Raw genomic sequence first — 17,731 nt, 5'->3', positions numbered from 1 at the left:
CTAAAACATAAATACTTATTAAAATATTACATCTAGTTATGTATTATAAATTATTCATATCAATTACAATGGTGAGAATAGGAAAATATTGTTTATAAGCATCACATTTTAGGCCTAAGTTCACAAACTTGGCTAAATCCATTAAAGACTCACTACATAAAGTTCATGTTAAAATTGGTTCATCTCCAACCCCCAAAATGATTTATCAAAGTTACTCATTTTTTAGAGTCTTGATTAATTAGATAATCAATATAGATACATATAATTTGTATTAATATAATATCATGATATTTTTTTCATTTTGTTTTTAGGCTTAGACTTGGGTAGATTTCCCAAGTAAGGCTAAAGTAGAGCTAAGCCGCACCTTGACATGTGTTCTACTTATGTTGGGGGTGACCATTCTAGTTTGTGGTCATAAGTGGAGTGTCAAATCTCAATTAGTTTATTGAATAGATGAACCAAACATGACGTTATTATTAATTAGATAACATGTTGTGTAACCCATTTAAAAATGAAGTTGAATAGCATCTTTTATAACATAAGCAATGAAGCCTATGTCAGATTATGAAGCTTAAATTTTTTTTTATTTAATTCGAAAGCCACATGATTCTGCTCATAGGCAGCAATTATTGAGTTCCATGACACTACATCCCTTAATAAAAATTATTGAAAAACTTTCTATGCATTCCAAGAGCCCATATCTCGAAATGACATTTCATCAAACAAGTTATAGGCAGTACCTACAACTCCATGGAAAGCAAGCTCCTTTCGGCATGAACCATTGTACACAAATGGAACAACACCAAAACCATTTCCAAATCTTCCAGAGAACATAAGAACCAGAGAACAAAAACAGAGGAGAGACACAACTGAGCCTAAAAACAGAGGTATAGTATCTTTTTATCGGAGATGCAAACCAAGAAAATAACTGATAATAAACAAAAACCACAACAGATTTACAAGCATTCACACTCAAATCCCAGAAATCAATAGTGAAGAATGTGAATCCATGGGAAAATGAGAACATATGGGCTCGTACCCAACAACTCTCTCTTCTGGGTTTTTTCTTCTCCCTTCTTTTCTTTCCTCTGTTCCTCTGGTTCTTCGACCTTTCCTCCTTGCTTACCTCTTCAACCGAAGGCACTTGCCTTTGCTGCCTCTTGCCTCTCCCAACCTACGAATCTAAAAAAACCCTAGCTTTCTCTCATATCTCCATTCATTTCCTTTCTCTCAATCCAACACCCAAATAGTCAAATCGGTGGAACATCCATGAATGCTATCTTCTTGATTTGGAGTAAGAACTTCATTTTCTCAATCGAAATTGGCTGGAGCTTGCTGGTTCAGTTAGAGACAGATTTGGTAATGAAACTTGAGTGTGGGCATCGGGTATGGAAAAGGCTTTATTACATTTATCTCTTTTTTTTTAATTGAAAAATGTGAGTAATTATAAAATGAACAGAAAATGACGCTTTTAAAAGCGCCAAGGTTGAGGTTCTCCTACAATGGCACTTAAAAAAGTGTCATTATTTGAAATGCATTGTACAATGACGCTTTTAAAACCGCCAAGGTTGAGGTTCTCCTACAATGACACTTAAAAAAGCGTCATTATTTGAAATTCAATGTACAATGACGCTTAAAAAGCGCCATTATTTAAAAACGTTATTATTTCTCCCATTAAAGCGCCAAGATAATGCAAGTGTCATTAATACCCATTTTTGAGAATAAATAATGGCACTTTATAGAAGTGTCAAGAAAAAAAGCGTCATAAATTACATTTTTTTGTAGTAGTGGAAAAAAAAAGGTATGATTATAATTTATGTACATTTTTTTCTTTAAATGGATTATAAAGTCCATTAAAGTGGATTGTTTTCCCTTTTCTTTGATAGGGATTTGAGAAGTTGAAATCCATCAAACTTAGCCACTCTCAACATCTAACCAAAACACCAGACTTCTCTGGAGTGCCAAACCTTAGGAGACTAATTCTCAAAGGTTGTACAAGTTTGGTCGAGGTTCACCCATCTATTGGAGCTCTCAAGAAGCTTATTTTCCTGAATTTAGAAGGCTGCAAAAAACTCAAGAGTTTCTCAAGCAGCATCCATATGGAGTCCCTTCAAATTCTTACTCTCTCTGGCTGCTCAAAACTGAAGAAGTTTCCAGAGGTCCAAGGGAATATGGAACATCTACCAAATCTTTCTTTAGAAGGGACTGCTATAAAAGGATTGCCCTTGTCCATTGAAAATCTCACTGGACTTGCTTTGTTAAATCTGAAAGAGTGCAAAAGCCTTGAGTCACTACCCAGAAGCATTTTTAAGTTGAAGTCCCTGAAAACTCTCATTCTTTCAAACTGCACAAGACTCAAGAAGCTTCCAGAGATCCAGGAAAACATGGAGAGTTTGATGGAGCTTTTTCTAGATGGGAGTGGTATAATAGAACTGCCTTCCTCAATTGGGTGTCTAAATGGGCTTGTTTTTTTGAATCTGAAGAATTGTAAAAAACTTGCAAGTCTTCCGCAAAGCTTTTGTGAGTTGACATCTCTTGGGACTCTTACTCTCTGTGGTTGCTCAGAGCTGAAGGAATTGCCAGATGACTTGGGGAGCCTACAATGTTTAGCAGAGCTGAATGCAGATGGAAGTGGTATACAAGAGGTTCCACCCTCTATTACTCTTTTGACAAACCTTCAAAAATTATCATTAGCAGGATGTAAGGGAGGGGATTCCAAGTCAAGGAATATGGTCTTCTCTTTCCACTCATCACCAACAGAAGAATTGCGACTGCCTTCTTTCTCGGGTTTATACTCCTTGAGAGTGTTAATTCTACAACGTTGCAACCTATCGGAAGGAGCATTGCCCAGTGATCTTGGGTCCTTACCCTCATTGGAAAGGTTAGATCTGAGCAGGAACAGTTTCATTACCATACCTTCTAGCCTCAGTGGACTTTCTCGGCTGCGAAGTCTCACATTAGAATACTGCAAGAGTCTTCAATCATTGCCAGAGCTTCCATCAAGTGTTGAAAGTTTAAATGCCCATAGTTGCACATCCCTGGAAACCTTCTCATGTTCATCAAGTGCATACACATCCAAGAAGGTCGGGGATCTCAGATTTAATTTCACTATATGCTTTAGGCTAGGAGAGAATCAAGGCAGTGACATTGTGGGAACTATATTAGAGGGAATCCAGCTTATGTCATCAATACCAAAATTTCTGGTGCCATGGGTATGTTTTTCTACTTTGGGATTGTATAGGACAAAAAGTATTTGCTTAAAAAAAAAAACTGAAAAATAAATTTAATCCCAGAAAATAATTTTAAAACTTTGAATACTTATTCTACACTATTTTCTCACATGCGAGAAATGATTTCCATGATGCAGGGGATCCCTACTCCAGACAATGAACATAATGCTTTGGTTCCTGGAAGTAGAATTCCAGAGTGGTTCAGGCATCAGAGTGTAGGGTGTTCTGTAAATATAGAGCTGCCTCCACATTGGTATAATACCAAGTTGATGGGATTGGCTTTTTGTGCTGCTCTCAATTTCAAGGGTGCTATGGATGGGTACCCCGGTACAGAACCTTCACCCTTTGGTTTAGTTTGTTATCTGAATGATTGTTATGTGGAGACTGGCCTGCACTCATTGTATACTCCACCTGAAGGATCCAGATTTATTGAGTCAGATCACACGTTGTTTGAGTATAAATCTCTTGCTCGACTAGAGATCTGCCTCGGTAATTGGTTCAGAAAGCTAAGCGACAATGTGGTTGCTTCATTTGCATTGACGGGCTCAGATGGTGAGGTGAAAAAGTGTGGGATTCGTCTAGTATACGAGGAAGACGAGAAAGATGGCGGATGCAGCTTTCCTTTCGGCACCACGTGGCCGGGAGATGGAGATGGCGATGGAGATGACTCTAACTACAAAAAAGGTCATCTGATGGACCCTTCGGCTCCTTCAAAATCGGGTTCCTTCTTTCCCCTCCATCACCTATGCTCCCCCTGTAAGCTTCTTCGAAACCTTCTCATACTCTTGAAGCCTTTGGCAATCAAACATTGGATTTTGGAAATATTTTATTGACCACCAATTGTTTATTCTATTAATTTATTAAAATAAATTTATCATGATATTATAGCAACAATTGAGTGAAAAATACTTTGATTTCTCCAGATTTCAATGAAGAGTTTAAAGGTGGTTCGAGTTGAAGAAGCTCTTGTTCAATCTCTGTCATACCTCCTGATTTGAGGTAATCACTTCCTTTTTAATCATGGACTGGTCTTCTTCGTGGATGAGGAAAAGCTTTTCTCTTAGAAAAAGCAATGGCCCCCACCCCATTCTTGTCTTTCTCTCTTTTGTGTCTCCCACTTTTCCTTTTTCCATTTGACTTTTTTTATTTAAATTATGTTTAGCCCCGGACTCACTATTAAATGCTTTGAAGCTAAGCAACTTAATAAAATGATATGATATTTCATTATTAAATTAAAATTGAGATTGAAATGCTAAGAAAAATATAACATAAAATTTTTAATACCATGTTAAAATAAATTCTAGAATATGGTGAAAGCTTAACTTATTCATCCTGCATGGAAAAATATTTGTTAAAAAAATGCAAAATATTAATTTAGGTTGAAAATATTATTCACCTGAGCGGAGTAATCCATTTTTTAAATTAGAGGGAGGTAGACTATTTAATTTTCATATATAATTTTTTTTTTCTCAATAAATTGAGTGGATGATGTTAATACATATGATATGTTGAATATTAATGAGGAATAAAAAATGATATCTAAAATTATTACTTTTATTATAAAACTTAGATACAACAAAAATATGTTATAATTACAATATAAATACGTTTACATTACAATATATTATAATAAAATCTAATTGGAAAAATTTTGAACTTTTTTTTATAAAAGTGATAATTTTGTATGATCATACCATATTTTATAATATACTTATATTATAAATCATTTCTAAAAACAAATGAAATACTAATTTGACTTCACAAAACTTGTAGTTTCTTTTTTCTATATGTATATAAAGAAATTATTACATAATTTCAATACACTGGATGAATGATGTTAATATACTAATAATGATGTGTTAATACCAATGGGGTATGAATAGACATTAGCTCTTCAGTTCTCACGGTCCAGCCAAATGGTGATTCTTTTTGGATAAGGTCCACACAAGACACTGAATTCAGCCCTCAGGTTCATTAGTTTTCTTGTTCATTCTTCCCATGGTTTTGCTTCTTTCATTTCTCTAATGGCTCCTTCTTCCTCTTCTTCTTCTACTTCTTCTACTTCTTCTTCCACCCATCAATGGAAGTATGATGTCTTCCTTAGTTTCAGAGGCGAAGACACCCGTAAAAGCTTCACTGATCATCTTCACACGGCGCTTTGTCAAAAAGGAATCAACACTTTCATGGATGACCAACTTAGGAGAGGAGAACAAATATCTCCAGCGCTCCTTAACGCCATTGAAGAATCGAGGTTTTCCATCATCATTTTCTCTGACAACTATGCTTCTTCCAGTTGGTGTCTGGACGAGCTAGTAAAGATACTTGACTGCATCAAAGTTATGGGACATAGAGCACTACCAGTTTTCTATAACTTGAATCCCTCCCATGTAAAAAAACAAACAGGGAGTTTTGCAGAGGCATTTGCAAAGCATGAACAAGAATACAGGGAGAAGATGGAGAAAGTGGTCAAGTGGAGAGAAGCATTAACTGAAGTAGCCACAATTTCTGGATGGGATTCACGGGATAGGTAATTCTTTCTAACTAGATGTGCTTCTTCTTTTCTATTAACTGGATAAGCTCTGCTTCATCATGTGACATGTCAGAGGTATGTATTAATTAAGAGGTGACTATGTACACATTGATCCAAATGAAGATTGATCTCGACCCACGTATTAAGCTGAGATCGATCTAAATGCCCCTTGTTATAAAAAATTATAATATTAGGCATAAATAAAATTCGGTACCTTGCCATATGGTCCTTGATCTCACTAGTTTTCCACCCCTGATGGTCATAACCATTAAGTTTCTGCAGGACAGAGTGTTGAGCGTGGCTCTTAATTATGGTATCTCAGATTGTTTTTTTTTTTTTTTTTCTATTCAACAAAATGTTTATAATAAGTTATAAAAAAAGTGGAAAAATAAACAATTGTTTTCAATAAAAAGCTAAAAAAACAAACGACCTCTACGTACTCTCACATTTAATATATTTTTCTTTGTCCGTTTATGGATTTTTATTATTATTTTAACTATATATGTCATTGTTCTCAAATTGAATTTGACAGGCATGAATCCAAACTTATTGAGGAAATTGTTAGAGATATTTGGAATAAATTGGTTGGCACATCTCCAAGCTACATGAAGGGCCTAGTTGGGATGGAGTCCCGCCTAGAGGCCATGGATTCCTTATTATCAATGTTTTCAGAACCGGACCGGTGATCGAACCGGAAAAGTTACCGGTTCACGGTTCACTGGTCGGACCGGCGGTCGAACCGCTATCGAACCGGTGACGTCATAAATATATAATTTATATTTTATTAAAATTAAATATAATTATAAAAATTTTAAAATATATATGAATAAATTAAACATCAATAATATTATTTTATATCTTTGATATTAATATATTATCAAATTAAATCATATTAATATTTTAAATTTTATTAAATGAAATATGTGTAATATTTAAATATGAATATATAAAAAAATGAAAATTTAAACTAATTTCATAATTTTTAAAAATATTATATTATTTTTATTTAATATTATAAAAAAATTTAAAATCTAATATGTGTTGTTTTGTTTGGCATAGTAGGAAATAAAATCCATGTAGCCGAGTGGTGTTCTATGTGGACTTAGTATAGGGGTGGTCCAAGGTTCAAACCTTCTTGGAGTTTTGTTATGTTTTTTTTCTTTGATTTTTAGCAATCCCACATCGGCAAGAAAGGGGAACAAGGAGTCAAATGACTCCTATAAAAGCCATCCTCAGCAAAGGCTTAAGATAGGCTTGTGGGCTCAAAACTTGGGCTCAAAACTCAGCCCACATAAAGTGGAATGGGTATGTGGGTTGTGGGCTGTGTCATAAGACAAGCCCAACATCCTTTAGTAAAATTCATTTTAAATTCTATGGTAATATTTTCATTTTCTAATTTTTTTTTAAAGAAAAATTAAAATCTTTTGAATTGGTCGGTTTTTTTGGAACCGGCCAGTTCGTCCGGTTCACCGGTTGAACCGCCGGTTCGAACGGTTTAACTCCGGTTAGATCTCAATCCGGTCTAAATGACCGGATCGGACCGGAATGGTGACCGGCCGACGGTTGGACCGGTCCGACCGGCCGGTCCGGTCCGGTTTTTAAAACATTGCTTATTATGTATTGGATCACTTGATGTTCGGATGGTAGGAATTTGGGGCATGGCTGGCATAGGGAAGACTACCATTGCTAAAGTTATTTATGAGCGAATCTACACTCAATTTGAAGGTTGTTGCTTTCTTTCAAATGTTAGAGAAGAGTCATACAAACATGGTCTACCTTATTTACAAATGGAACTCCTTTCACAAATTTTAAAGGAAAGGAAACCAAATGCAGGACTTTTTAATAAAGGAATCAATTTTATGAAGGATGTGCTCCACTCTAGGAAGGTCCTTATTATCCTTGATGATGTGGATCAACGACAACAGTTGGAAGATTTAGCAGGATACAATAATTGGTTTGGTTTAGGAAGTCGAATTATCATAACAACTAGAGATCGACATTTGCTAACTTGTCAAGAAGTGGATGCAATATACGAAGTTAAGGAATTAGACAATGATGAAGCTCTTAAGCTATTTTGTCTGTATGCCTTTAGACATAGGCATGGTACAGAAGATTTTAGGCAACTATGTGGCCATGCATTAGATTATACTAGTGGCCTCCCGTTAGCCCTTAAAGTCTTGGGTTCTTCTCTATACACAAAAGGCATACATGAATGGGAGAGTGAATTGAACAAACTCAAACAATTCCCCAACAAAGAAGTTCAAAATGTGCTCAAAACAAGTTTTGAAGGGTTAGATGACAATGAACAAAATATATTTCTTGATATTGCATTCTTTTATAAAGGGCATGATAAAGATTTTGTTGGAGACATACTAGATAGTTGTGGTTTCTTCTTTGGCATTGGGATAAGAAATCTTGAAGATAAGTCACTTATAACTATTTCGGAGAATAAGTTGTGCATGCATGATTTATTACAAGAAATGGGTTGGGAAATTGTTAGACAAAAATCTGAAGTACCTGGCGAGCGTAGCAGGTTAAGAGTTCATGAGGACATCAATCATGTACTAACAACAAATACGGTAAGGCTAAAATACATCAACTCTCTTTTTTCATGTGTATAAGTTTTAGATGGAAGCCTAAGTTTAAAGAATACTATCCAATCTCATTCAAGAACTCACAGTTTTGTACAATTTTACTTCCATTACGAAAGTTACTATCCTAAAATATTTCTTGTGTTAAAAATTCATTCCTCCAAGTTTCCAACAACACTTAAAAAAGTGAAAAATAAATAAAAAATAAAAAGGAAAAAAATGTAATTAATTTGCTATATTCTAGACTTTCTTCTTTCTTTTTTCTTTATTATTATTATTTTTTTAATTTTTCTATTTTAATTTGAAACTTATACTTTGCTCTTGGTTAATGTTAGGGGACCGAAGCAGTTGAAGGCATATTCCTTGATTTGTCTGAATCAAAAGAGTTAAACTTTAGTATTGACGCCTTTACAAAGATGAAGAGATTAAGATTGCTCAAAATTTGTAATGTGCAAATAGATAGAAGCTTAGGATATTTGTCAAAAAAAGAGTTAATTGCCTATACTCATGATGTTTGGACAGAGAGGAATTATTTGTACACTCAAAATAAATTGCACCTATATGAAGATTCCAAATTTCTATCCAACAACTTAAGAGATCTCTATTGGCATGGATACCCTTTGAAGTCCTTTCCATCAAATTTTCATCCAGAGAAGCTTGTTGAGCTAAACATGTGCTTTAGTAGACTTAAACAACTGTGGGAAGGAAAAAAGGTATGATTATAATTTATATACATTTTTTTTCTTTAAATGGATTATAAAGTCCATTAAAGTGGATTGTTTTCCCTTTTCTTTGATAGGGATTTGAGAAGTTGAAATCCATCAAACTTAGCCACTCTCAACATCTAACCAAAACACCAGACTTCTCTGGAGTGCCAAACCTTAGGAGACTAATTCTCAAAGGTTGTACAAGTTTGGTCGAGGTTCACCCATCTATTGGAGCTCTCAAGAAGCTTATTTTCCTGAATTTAGAAGGCTGCAAAAAACTCAAGAGTTTCTCAAGCAGCATCCATATGGAGTCCCTTCAAATTCTTACTCTCTCTGGCTGCTCAAAACTGAAGAAGTTTCCAGAGGTCCAAGGGAATATGGAACATCTACCAAATCTTTCTTTAGAAGGGACTGCTATAAAAGGATTGCCCTTGTCCATTGAAAATCTCACTGGACTTGCTTTGTTAAATCTGAAAGAGTGCAAAAGCCTTGAGTCACTACCCAGAAGCATTTTTAAGTTGAAGTCCCTGAAAACTCTCATTCTTTCAAACTGCACAAGACTCAAGAAGCTTCCAGAGATCCAGGAAAACATGGAGAGTTTGATGGAGCTTTTTCTAGATGGGAGTGGTATAATAGAACTGCCTTCCTCAATTGGGTGTCTAAATGGGCTTGTTTTTTTGAATCTGAAGAATTGTAAAAAACTTGCAAGTCTTCCGCAAAGCTTTTGTGAGTTGACATCTCTTGGGACTCTTACTCTCTGTGGTTGCTCAGAGCTGAAGGAATTGCCAGATGACTTGGGGAGCCTACAATGTTTAGCAGAGCTGAATGCAGATGGAAGTGGTATACAAGAGGTTCCACCCTCTATTACTCTTTTGACAAACCTTCAAAAATTATCATTAGCAGGATGTAAGGGAGGGGATTCCAAGTCAAGGAATATGGTCTTCTCTTTCCACTCATCACCAACAGAAGAATTGCGACTGCCTTCTTTCTCGGGTTTATACTCCTTGAGAGTGTTAATTCTACAACGTTGCAACCTATCGGAAGGAGCATTGCCCAGTGATCTTGGGTCCATACCCTCATTGGAAAGGTTAGATCTGAGCAGGAACAGTTTCATTACCATACCTGCTAGCCTCAGTGGACTTTCTCGGCTGCGAAGTCTCACATTAGAATACTGCAAGAGTCTTCAATCATTGCCAGAGCTTCCATCAAGTGTTGAAAGTTTAAATGCCCATAGTTGCACATCCCTGGAAACCTTCTCATGTTCATCAGGTGCATACACATCCAAGAAGTTCGGGGACCTCAGATTTAATTTCACTAATTGCTTTAGGCTAGGAGAGAATCAAGGCAGTGACATTGTGGGAGCTATATTAGAGGGAATCCAGCTTATGTCATCAATACCAAAATTTCTGGTGCCATGGGTATGTTTTTCTACTTTGGGATTGTATAGGACAAAAAGTATTTGCTTAAAAAAAAAAATCTTAAAAATAAATTTAATCCCAGAAAATAATTTTAAAACTTTGAATACTTATTCTACACTATTTTCTCACATGCGAGCAATGATTTCCATGATGCAGGGGATCCCTACTCCACACAATGAATATAATGCTTTGGTTCCTGGAAGTAGAATTCCAGAGTGGTTCAGGCATCAGAGTGTAGGGTGTTCTGTAAATATAGAGCTGCCTCCACATTGGTATAATACCAAGTTGATGGGATTGGCTTTTTGTGCTGCTCTCAATTTCAAGGGTGCTATGGATGGGTACCCCGGTACAGAACCGTCATCCTTTGGTTTAGTTTGTTATCTGAATGATTGTTTTGTGGAGACTGGCCTGCACTCATTGTATACTCCACTTGAAGGATCCAAATTTATTGAGTCAGATCACACGTTGTTTGAGTATATATCTCTTGCTCGAGAAAGATGGCGGATGCAGCTTTCCTTTCGGCACCACGTGGCCGGGAGATGGAGATGGCGATGGAGATGACTCTAACTACAAAAAAGGTCTTCTGATGGACCCTTCGGCTCCTTCAAAATTGGGTTCCTTCTTTCCCCTCCATCACCTATGCTCCCCCTGTAAGCTTCTTCGAAACCTTCTCATACTCTTGAAGCCTTTGGCAATCAAACATTGGATTTTGGAAATATTTTATTGACCACCAATTTTTTATTCTATTAATTTATTAAATTAAATTTATCATGATATTATAGTAACAATTGAGTGAAAAATACTTTGATTTCTCCAGATTTCAATAAAAAGTTTAAAGATGGTTCCAGTTGAAGAAGCGCTCGTTCAATCTCTATCATACCTCATCATTTGAGGTAATCCCTTTCTTTTAATATACTTTGGGATCTTTCTAGTACTTCATTCAGTTGCCAAACAAAAATTACACAATGTAATGAATTTTAGCAATAATTAGATAATGGAATGAATTTTTGAATTTTTATTTTTATAAACAAATTTTAATTGACTCAATTTTAATTTAATTGTAGTTTTCTTTGTTTCCTTGCCTCTAGGAAAGGGTTAATAATGATTTTGAATTTGGTAAATAATAGATAATTTAATTTCATTCTGGCAATCCATCGTAGGTTAATATTTTTTTCAATTACTTTATATGATTAAATTCATATTTATATTGAATGACATAATTTGCACTTTTTCTTGCAATACATAGGGGAGATAACCAATGAAAAAAATTAAAGAAATATATGGGAAAAATTTAGGATAAGATGTAATAAAATTAAAATAGCTTTTATTTGGTATAAGGAGACAAATTTCCATTATTTCAGTATGGTAACAAAAGTACCCATATTTGAATATTTTTATTTATTTAAAAGATATTACATGCATTTTAATCTCAAAATCTTTTAAAATAACATAAGCATAGTATAATATTTTATTGTTTAATTGTAATAAAAAAAACCAAATTTTTTTTAAATATAATAATTTTTCATTTCCTTTCCGTAAACATAAAACAATTAAGCATTAACCTTGTTAGCTTTTGAAGAAAATAAAAAACAAATAAATAAATAAGTAGCAACATTAGCAATGTACCTTATCAATATTATAAAAAAAATAAAAAGATAAAAAAAAAAACCCTTCTATACTATTATGAAACAAACCAATTAAAAGAAAATAAAATACTATATATATATATATATATAAGGAAAATTTGACAATTTTCATTTATATAAACTTAGAAAAATAAAACACATACAACAAAAGTTATGTGGTTTTGACGTGTAGTTTGAAAATTAAAATGATATTTAAATATAATGAAGTTTTTTTAAATGATTATATTGAGAACTTTATAAAAAAGTATCCATACGTGAATAATTTATTATTTACTTATGTGGTATTTGATATTTACTTATGTGAATAATTAGAAACCTTGTTTCTAAGATGTTCTTTATGCATCCTGCTCAATTGGGAGGAGGCCAGACTGAATGATAATATTCCTAACCCTATATCTCTTCTTTTTATTGGCTACTATGTGTTCTCACTGTGACAACATGAGTATGGGATTTGGCTTCATCTCGTCAAGTTATATTTAATTGCAAAGATCAAATCTAAATCTAAGTGCTGCTATGTTTGTCTATTTTTCTTTGTCCCTCTATTGCTTTAAAAAATGATCATGCAATTGTTCTCAATTTGAATTTTGCAGAGATGAATCTGAGGTTATTGAAGAAATTGTTACCAAGATATTGAATGAACCAATTGATGCATCCATAAGCAGCATGGATGATCTACTTGGGCGTATAGAGGATATGGTTTCATCGTTATGTATTGGTTCTGATGATGTTTGGATTGTAGGAATTTGGGGCATGGCCGGCATAGGTAAGACCACCGTCGCCAAAGTTGTTTACAATCGAATCCACAATAAATATGAAGATTGTTACTTTCTTAAAATTGATAGAGAAGACTCACAAAGGCATGATCTAACTTATTTAAAAGAAAAACTCCTTTCACAAAGTTTAGGGGGGAAAACAAAAATTTTTGATACTAGAATCAATTTTATAAAAGCAAGACTCCACTCAAGGAGGGCCCTTATCGTTCTTGATGATGTGCATAACCAGCAGCAGTTGCAAGCTTTAGCAGGAGATCATGATTGGTTTGGTTGAGGTAGTCAAATTATCATAACTACTAGGGATAAAGGTTTGCGAAATAGAGTGGATGCAATACATGATGTTGAGGAATTAGCATATGATGAAGCTCATAAGCTCTTTGGTTGGTATGCCTTTAAACATAATCCTGTAATAGAAGATTATATGCAGCTATGCAACCATGTTGTGGATCATATTAAAGGCCTTCCATTAGCCCTTACAGTGTTGGGCTTTCTTATGCAACAAGAACATAGATGAATGGAAAAGTGCATTAGATAAAACTTAAAAGAATTCCACATGAAGATGTTCATACAAAGCTAAAAATAAGTTTTGATGGATTAGATCATACTCAAAAGGAAATATTACTTGATATTGCATGCTTCTTTAAAGGGGAAGACAGAAGTTTTGTTGAAGAAATACTGGAAAGTAGTGATTTCTTTCTGATTATTGACATAAGAGTTTTTATAGATAAGTCTCTCATAACTGTTCAAATAATAAGTTGTGCATGCATGATTTACTATAAGAGATGGGTTGGGAAATTGTTGGGCAAGGAGATGTTAAATACCCCGGCAATCCCAACAGGTTGTGGGATAATGATGAAGTCAATGATGTACTAACAACAAATATGGTAAGACACCTAAATACCATTTTACTTACATGACAATAGTTGCTACCTTAAAAGATGCATTTTCTTGTGTTTAAAGTTGAAACTTAATTTCTCTAACAACACTTACTAAAAGAAAAAAGTCAGGTGGTTTGTGGACTTTTTTTTCTCTTTTAAACTGTTCAGATTTCATTTTTATTTTTTTATTTTTTTCATTTACTCTACTCTTGGTTAATTTTAGGGGATTGAAGCAGTTGAAGGCATAGTCTTTGACTTGTCTGTATCAAAAGAGCTAAACCTCAGCATTTATGCCTTTGCAAAAATGAGCAATTTAAGATTGCTCAGATTTTCTAATTTTCAATTCCCTGGAAGCTTTGAATATTTATCTAGGAATGAGATAATTACTAGTACTCATGATGCTCGGAGATGGAGTGACTACGAGATGTATAACTCTCTATACAATGATGGAAATTGCATCTATCCAGAGATTTTAAATTTCCATTCAACAATTTAAGATCTCTTTATTGGCATGGATATCCTTTGAAGTCCCTTCCATCAAATTTTCATCTAAACAAGCTTGTTGAGCTAAACTTGTGCTCTAGTCAGCTTGAACAACTATGGGAAGGGAACAAGGTATTATTATTATTTTTATATATATATATATTTTTACTTTAAATCAATTATAAAGTTCATCAATTTGATTTGTTGTAGCCTTTATTTTTAGTCTTTTTCTTTGACAGCGATTGGAGAAGTTGAAATTCATCAAACTCAGCCACTCTCAATATCTAACCAAAATTCCGGACTTCTCGGGAGCCCCAAACCTTAGGAGAGTAATTAACAAAGGTTGTATAAGTTTGGTAGAGGTTCACCCATCCATTGGAGCTCTCAAGCAGCCTATTTTTCCTGAATTTAAAAGGCTGAAAGAAACTCAAGAGCTTCCCAAGCAGCATCCATATGGAGTCTCTTGAAATTCTTACTTTCTTCGGCTACTTAAAACTCAATAAGTTTCCAGAGGTCCAAGGAAATATGGAACATCTAGCAGAGCTTTCTTTAGAAGGGACTCTTATTAAAGGATTGCCCTCATCCATTGAAAATCTCACCGGACTTGCTTTATTAAATCTGAAAGAGTGCAAACGCCTTCAGTCATTTCCTAGAAGCATTTTTAAGTTGCAGTCCCTGAAAACTCTCGTTCTTTCAAACTGCGCAAGACTTAAGAAGCTTCCGGATATGCTGGAAAATAAGGAGAGTTTGAAGGAGCTTTTTCTAGATGGGAGTAGTGTCACGGATACGTTACCTTAATTAGCTCCCTTGTGTCAAGGATACTTTACCACAAATTATTTATTCTTTCTATTTTTATGTACTTATATTCTGACTCGTGCCTAGTTACTTGACAGCAAGCCTGTTCACACTCCTATGGTTGTCTATCAGCATCTAACTAGCGATGATCCTGCCTTCTCAGACCCCACTCTTTATCGATTCCTAGTTGGTGCCCTTCAGTATTTAACCATTACTCGCCCTGACATTGCTCATGTTGTCAACTCTGTTAGTCAGTTTCTGCATGCCCCTACTGCGGCTCACTTTCTTGCGGTCAAGCGCATCTTACATTATGTCAAGGGCACACTTCACTTTGATCTTACTTTTCGCCCTTCTATTGGTCCTGGTGCCCTAGTTGCTTACTCTAACGCTAATTGGGTCGGTTGTCCCTATACTCGCCGTTCCACCTCTGGCTACTCTATTTATCTTGACAATAATCTGGTTTCTTGGAGTGCTAAAAAGCAACCCACTGTCTCTTGTTCTAGTTGTGAATCTAAGTATCGTGCCATTGCCACTACTGCAGCTGAACTTCTTTGGCTCACCCATCTACTTCATGATCTTAAGGTTCCCATTTCACCGAAGCCTATTCTCCTATGTGACAACAAAAGTGCGATCTTCTTAAGCTCCAACCCCGTTTTCCACAAACGGGCCAAGCATGTTGACTTAGACTATCATTTTCTTCGGGAACTTGTTGTTGCTGGTAAACTTCGCACTCAATATGTGCCCTCTCATCTACAAGTTTCCGACCTCTTCACCAAAAGTGTTTCTTGCCCTCTCTTTGACTTCTTTCGTACCAAGCTTCATGTTTGTTCAAATCCAATGCTCAACTTCCAAGGGGGTGTCACGGATACGTTACCTTAATTAGCTCCCTTGTGTCAAGGATACGTTACCACAAATTATTTATTCTTTCTATTTTTATGTACTTTGTAAATGGAAATATAGAGAAGAAACACTCACCAAGATAATTTGTGGTGGTTCTGTTGAAAACATTCACAAGTAGTATAAGAGAAGTGCCATCATCAATTGAACGTCTAAATGAACTTGTTTTGTTGGATTTGAGCAATTGTAAAAAACTTGCAAGTCTTCCGCAAAGTATATGTGAGCTGGCATCTCTTCGGACTCTTACCCTCTATGGTTGATCAGAACTGAAGGAATTGCCAGATGACTTGGGGAGCTTACAATGTTTAGTAGAGCTAAATGCAGATGGAAGTGGCATACAAGAGGTACCTTATTCTATTACTCTTCTGACAAACCTTTAAAAATTATCATTTGCAAGATGTAAGGGAGGGAAATCTAAGTCAAGGAATCTGGTCTTCTCTTTCCACTCATCACCAACAGAAGGATTGAGACTGCCTTCTTTCTCAGGTTTATACTCCTTGAGAAATTGAATTTGAGTGGCTGCAATCTATTGGAAGGAGCATTGCCTAGTGATCTGAGCTCTCTATCTTCATTAGAATATTTAGATCTGAGCGGAAACAATTTCATTACCATGCCTGCTAGCCTCAGTGGACTTCCTCGGCTCCATACGCTGGCACTGACTTACTGCAGGAGTCTTCAATCATTGCTAGAGCTTCCATCAAGCATTGCAAGACTAGATGCGAATCATTGTACATCCCTGAAAACCTTTTCATATCCACCAAGTGCATATGGGTTGAGGAATTCAAGACGACTCATTTTTGAATTTTCTAATTGCTTCCAACTAGTGAAGAATGAGCAGAGTGACATTGTGGAAGCTATCCTACTTGGAATTCGGCTTGTTGCATCAGTACCGAAATATCTGCATCCAGATCAGGTTTCTCTCTTTTTCTGTGTGTGAATATTTTTTGCTTACGCCAAGTGTCAATCAATTGGAGCAATCCCACAAAATATTCCTTTACATGCCAACAACGTTTTCATCATCATACAGGTTTTTCGTAGTCCATGTAATGGTTGTGATGCTATTGTTCTTGGAAGTAGCATTATAGAGTGGTTCGCCCATCAGAGTGTAGGGTCTTTAGTAACAGTAGAGCTGCTTTGACATTGGTCTAATACCAAGTTGAAGGGATTGGTTGTTTATGCTCTTGTCGACGTAGAGCCCGAAGTCTCTCCCACTGTAATGTTCCCGGGTTTTGTATATTTTCTTCTGGGAGATGGTTGTGGGGGTCTTATCCCACGTGTCCACCCACAAATGCTTCCACGTGTCTGTTGATGCAGCATAATTCCAGCTAGGCCACGTGTCATTCGAAAACATCCTATCCGGACCATTTGCACTGCTGAGCGCGCCGCACCTCCTTGATAGCCTCAAGTCTTTTCTAGTATATGAGACCATGCCTAATTAACACCATATTGACTTATGGGACTTTTCCCATCCTCACGTCTACTTCAATAGATAAGCATGCTCAGTATTAGGCCTTCAACAAAGGTGAAGGGACGACAAGCTATGTCATGACGTGTCATTTGACACAGCCCCCAACCGCCCTACGGGTGTGATGATTGCCCTATCACTACTGTGCAATCATCACTGCAAAGGCTAGCCCATCACTGCAGAACTTGGCTCCACATTTGAATATTATAAAAACCCTACTATAAGAAAAAAAAAATGGCAGGACACTGTGAGTTCTCTCTCTCTCTCTCTAAAGGACTCTAGTCTGACTTGAGCTTCGAAGGGTGTGTCCGGACAACC

At 35.7% G+C, this 17,731-nt stretch overlaps 2 protein-coding genes and 1 pseudogene across 2 annotated transcripts; all 3 read left to right on the top strand.

Annotated features, from left to right (window-relative positions):
* Positions 1 to 2,099: 2,099 nt before the first annotated feature.
* LOC109121633 (disease resistance-like protein DSC1) lies at positions 2,100 to 4,429 on the top strand. The gene is made up of 3 exons (XM_019216366.2): positions 2,100 to 3,212; positions 3,368 to 3,986; positions 4,154 to 4,429. The coding sequence occupies exons 1-3, from the start codon at positions 2,100 to 2,102 to the stop codon at positions 4,186 to 4,188; spliced, it is 1,767 nt and encodes a 588-aa protein (XP_019071911.1). The 3' UTR covers positions 4,189 to 4,429.
* A 673-nt stretch (positions 4,430 to 5,102) lies between these two features.
* Positions 5,103 to 12,957, top strand: LOC100855211 (disease resistance protein RUN1). The gene is made up of 9 exons (XM_010667116.3): positions 5,103 to 5,757; positions 6,293 to 6,442; positions 6,933 to 7,065; positions 7,575 to 8,339; positions 8,687 to 9,064; positions 9,151 to 10,476; positions 10,633 to 11,126; positions 11,294 to 11,369; positions 12,713 to 12,957. The coding sequence occupies exons 1-7, from the start codon at positions 5,255 to 5,257 to the stop codon at positions 11,035 to 11,037; spliced, it is 3,660 nt and encodes a 1,219-aa protein (XP_010665418.1). The 5' UTR covers positions 5,103 to 5,254; the 3' UTR covers positions 11,038 to 11,126; positions 11,294 to 11,369; positions 12,713 to 12,957.
* LOC109121632 (disease resistance protein RUN1-like) lies at positions 12,684 to 17,666 on the top strand (annotated as a pseudogene).
* Positions 17,667 to 17,731: the final 65 nt, after the last annotated feature.

The sequence above is a fragment of the Vitis vinifera genome, chromosome 18, assembly GCF_030704535.1.
Source record: "Vitis vinifera cultivar Pinot Noir 40024 chromosome 18, ASM3070453v1".
In the NCBI taxonomy this organism is placed as follows: Eukaryota; Viridiplantae; Streptophyta; class Magnoliopsida; order Vitales; family Vitaceae; genus Vitis; species Vitis vinifera.
The sequence above is the reverse complement of the archived record's forward strand: the minus strand, read 5'-3'. Positions and strand labels throughout refer to the sequence as shown.

What these genes read in the sequence shown, in the direction of transcription:
- LOC109121633 (XM_019216366.2), top strand. Translation starts at nt 2,100, where the DNA reads ATGGAGTCCCTTCAAATTCTTACTCTCTCTGGCTGCTCAAAACTGAAG. An exon ending in CAAAATTTCTGGTGCCATGG is followed by an intron (nt 3,213 to 3,367) that starts GTATGTTTTTCT and finishes TCCATGATGCAG; the next exon opens with GGGATCCCTACTCCAGACAA. An exon ending in CCATCACCTATGCTCCCCCT is followed by an intron (nt 3,987 to 4,153) that starts GTAAGCTTCTTC and finishes TGATTTCTCCAG; the next exon opens with ATTTCAATGAAGAGTTTAAA.
- LOC100855211 (XM_010667116.3), top strand. Translation starts at nt 5,255, where the DNA reads ATGGCTCCTTCTTCCTCTTCTTCTTCTACTTCTTCTACTTCTTCTTCC. An exon ending in GGATGGGATTCACGGGATAG is followed by an intron (nt 5,758 to 6,292) that starts GTAATTCTTTCT and finishes TGAATTTGACAG; the next exon opens with GCATGAATCCAAACTTATTG. An exon ending in GCCCACATAAAGTGGAATGG is followed by an intron (nt 7,066 to 7,574) that starts GTATGTGGGTTG and finishes CAAATTTTAAAG; the next exon opens with GAAAGGAAACCAAATGCAGG.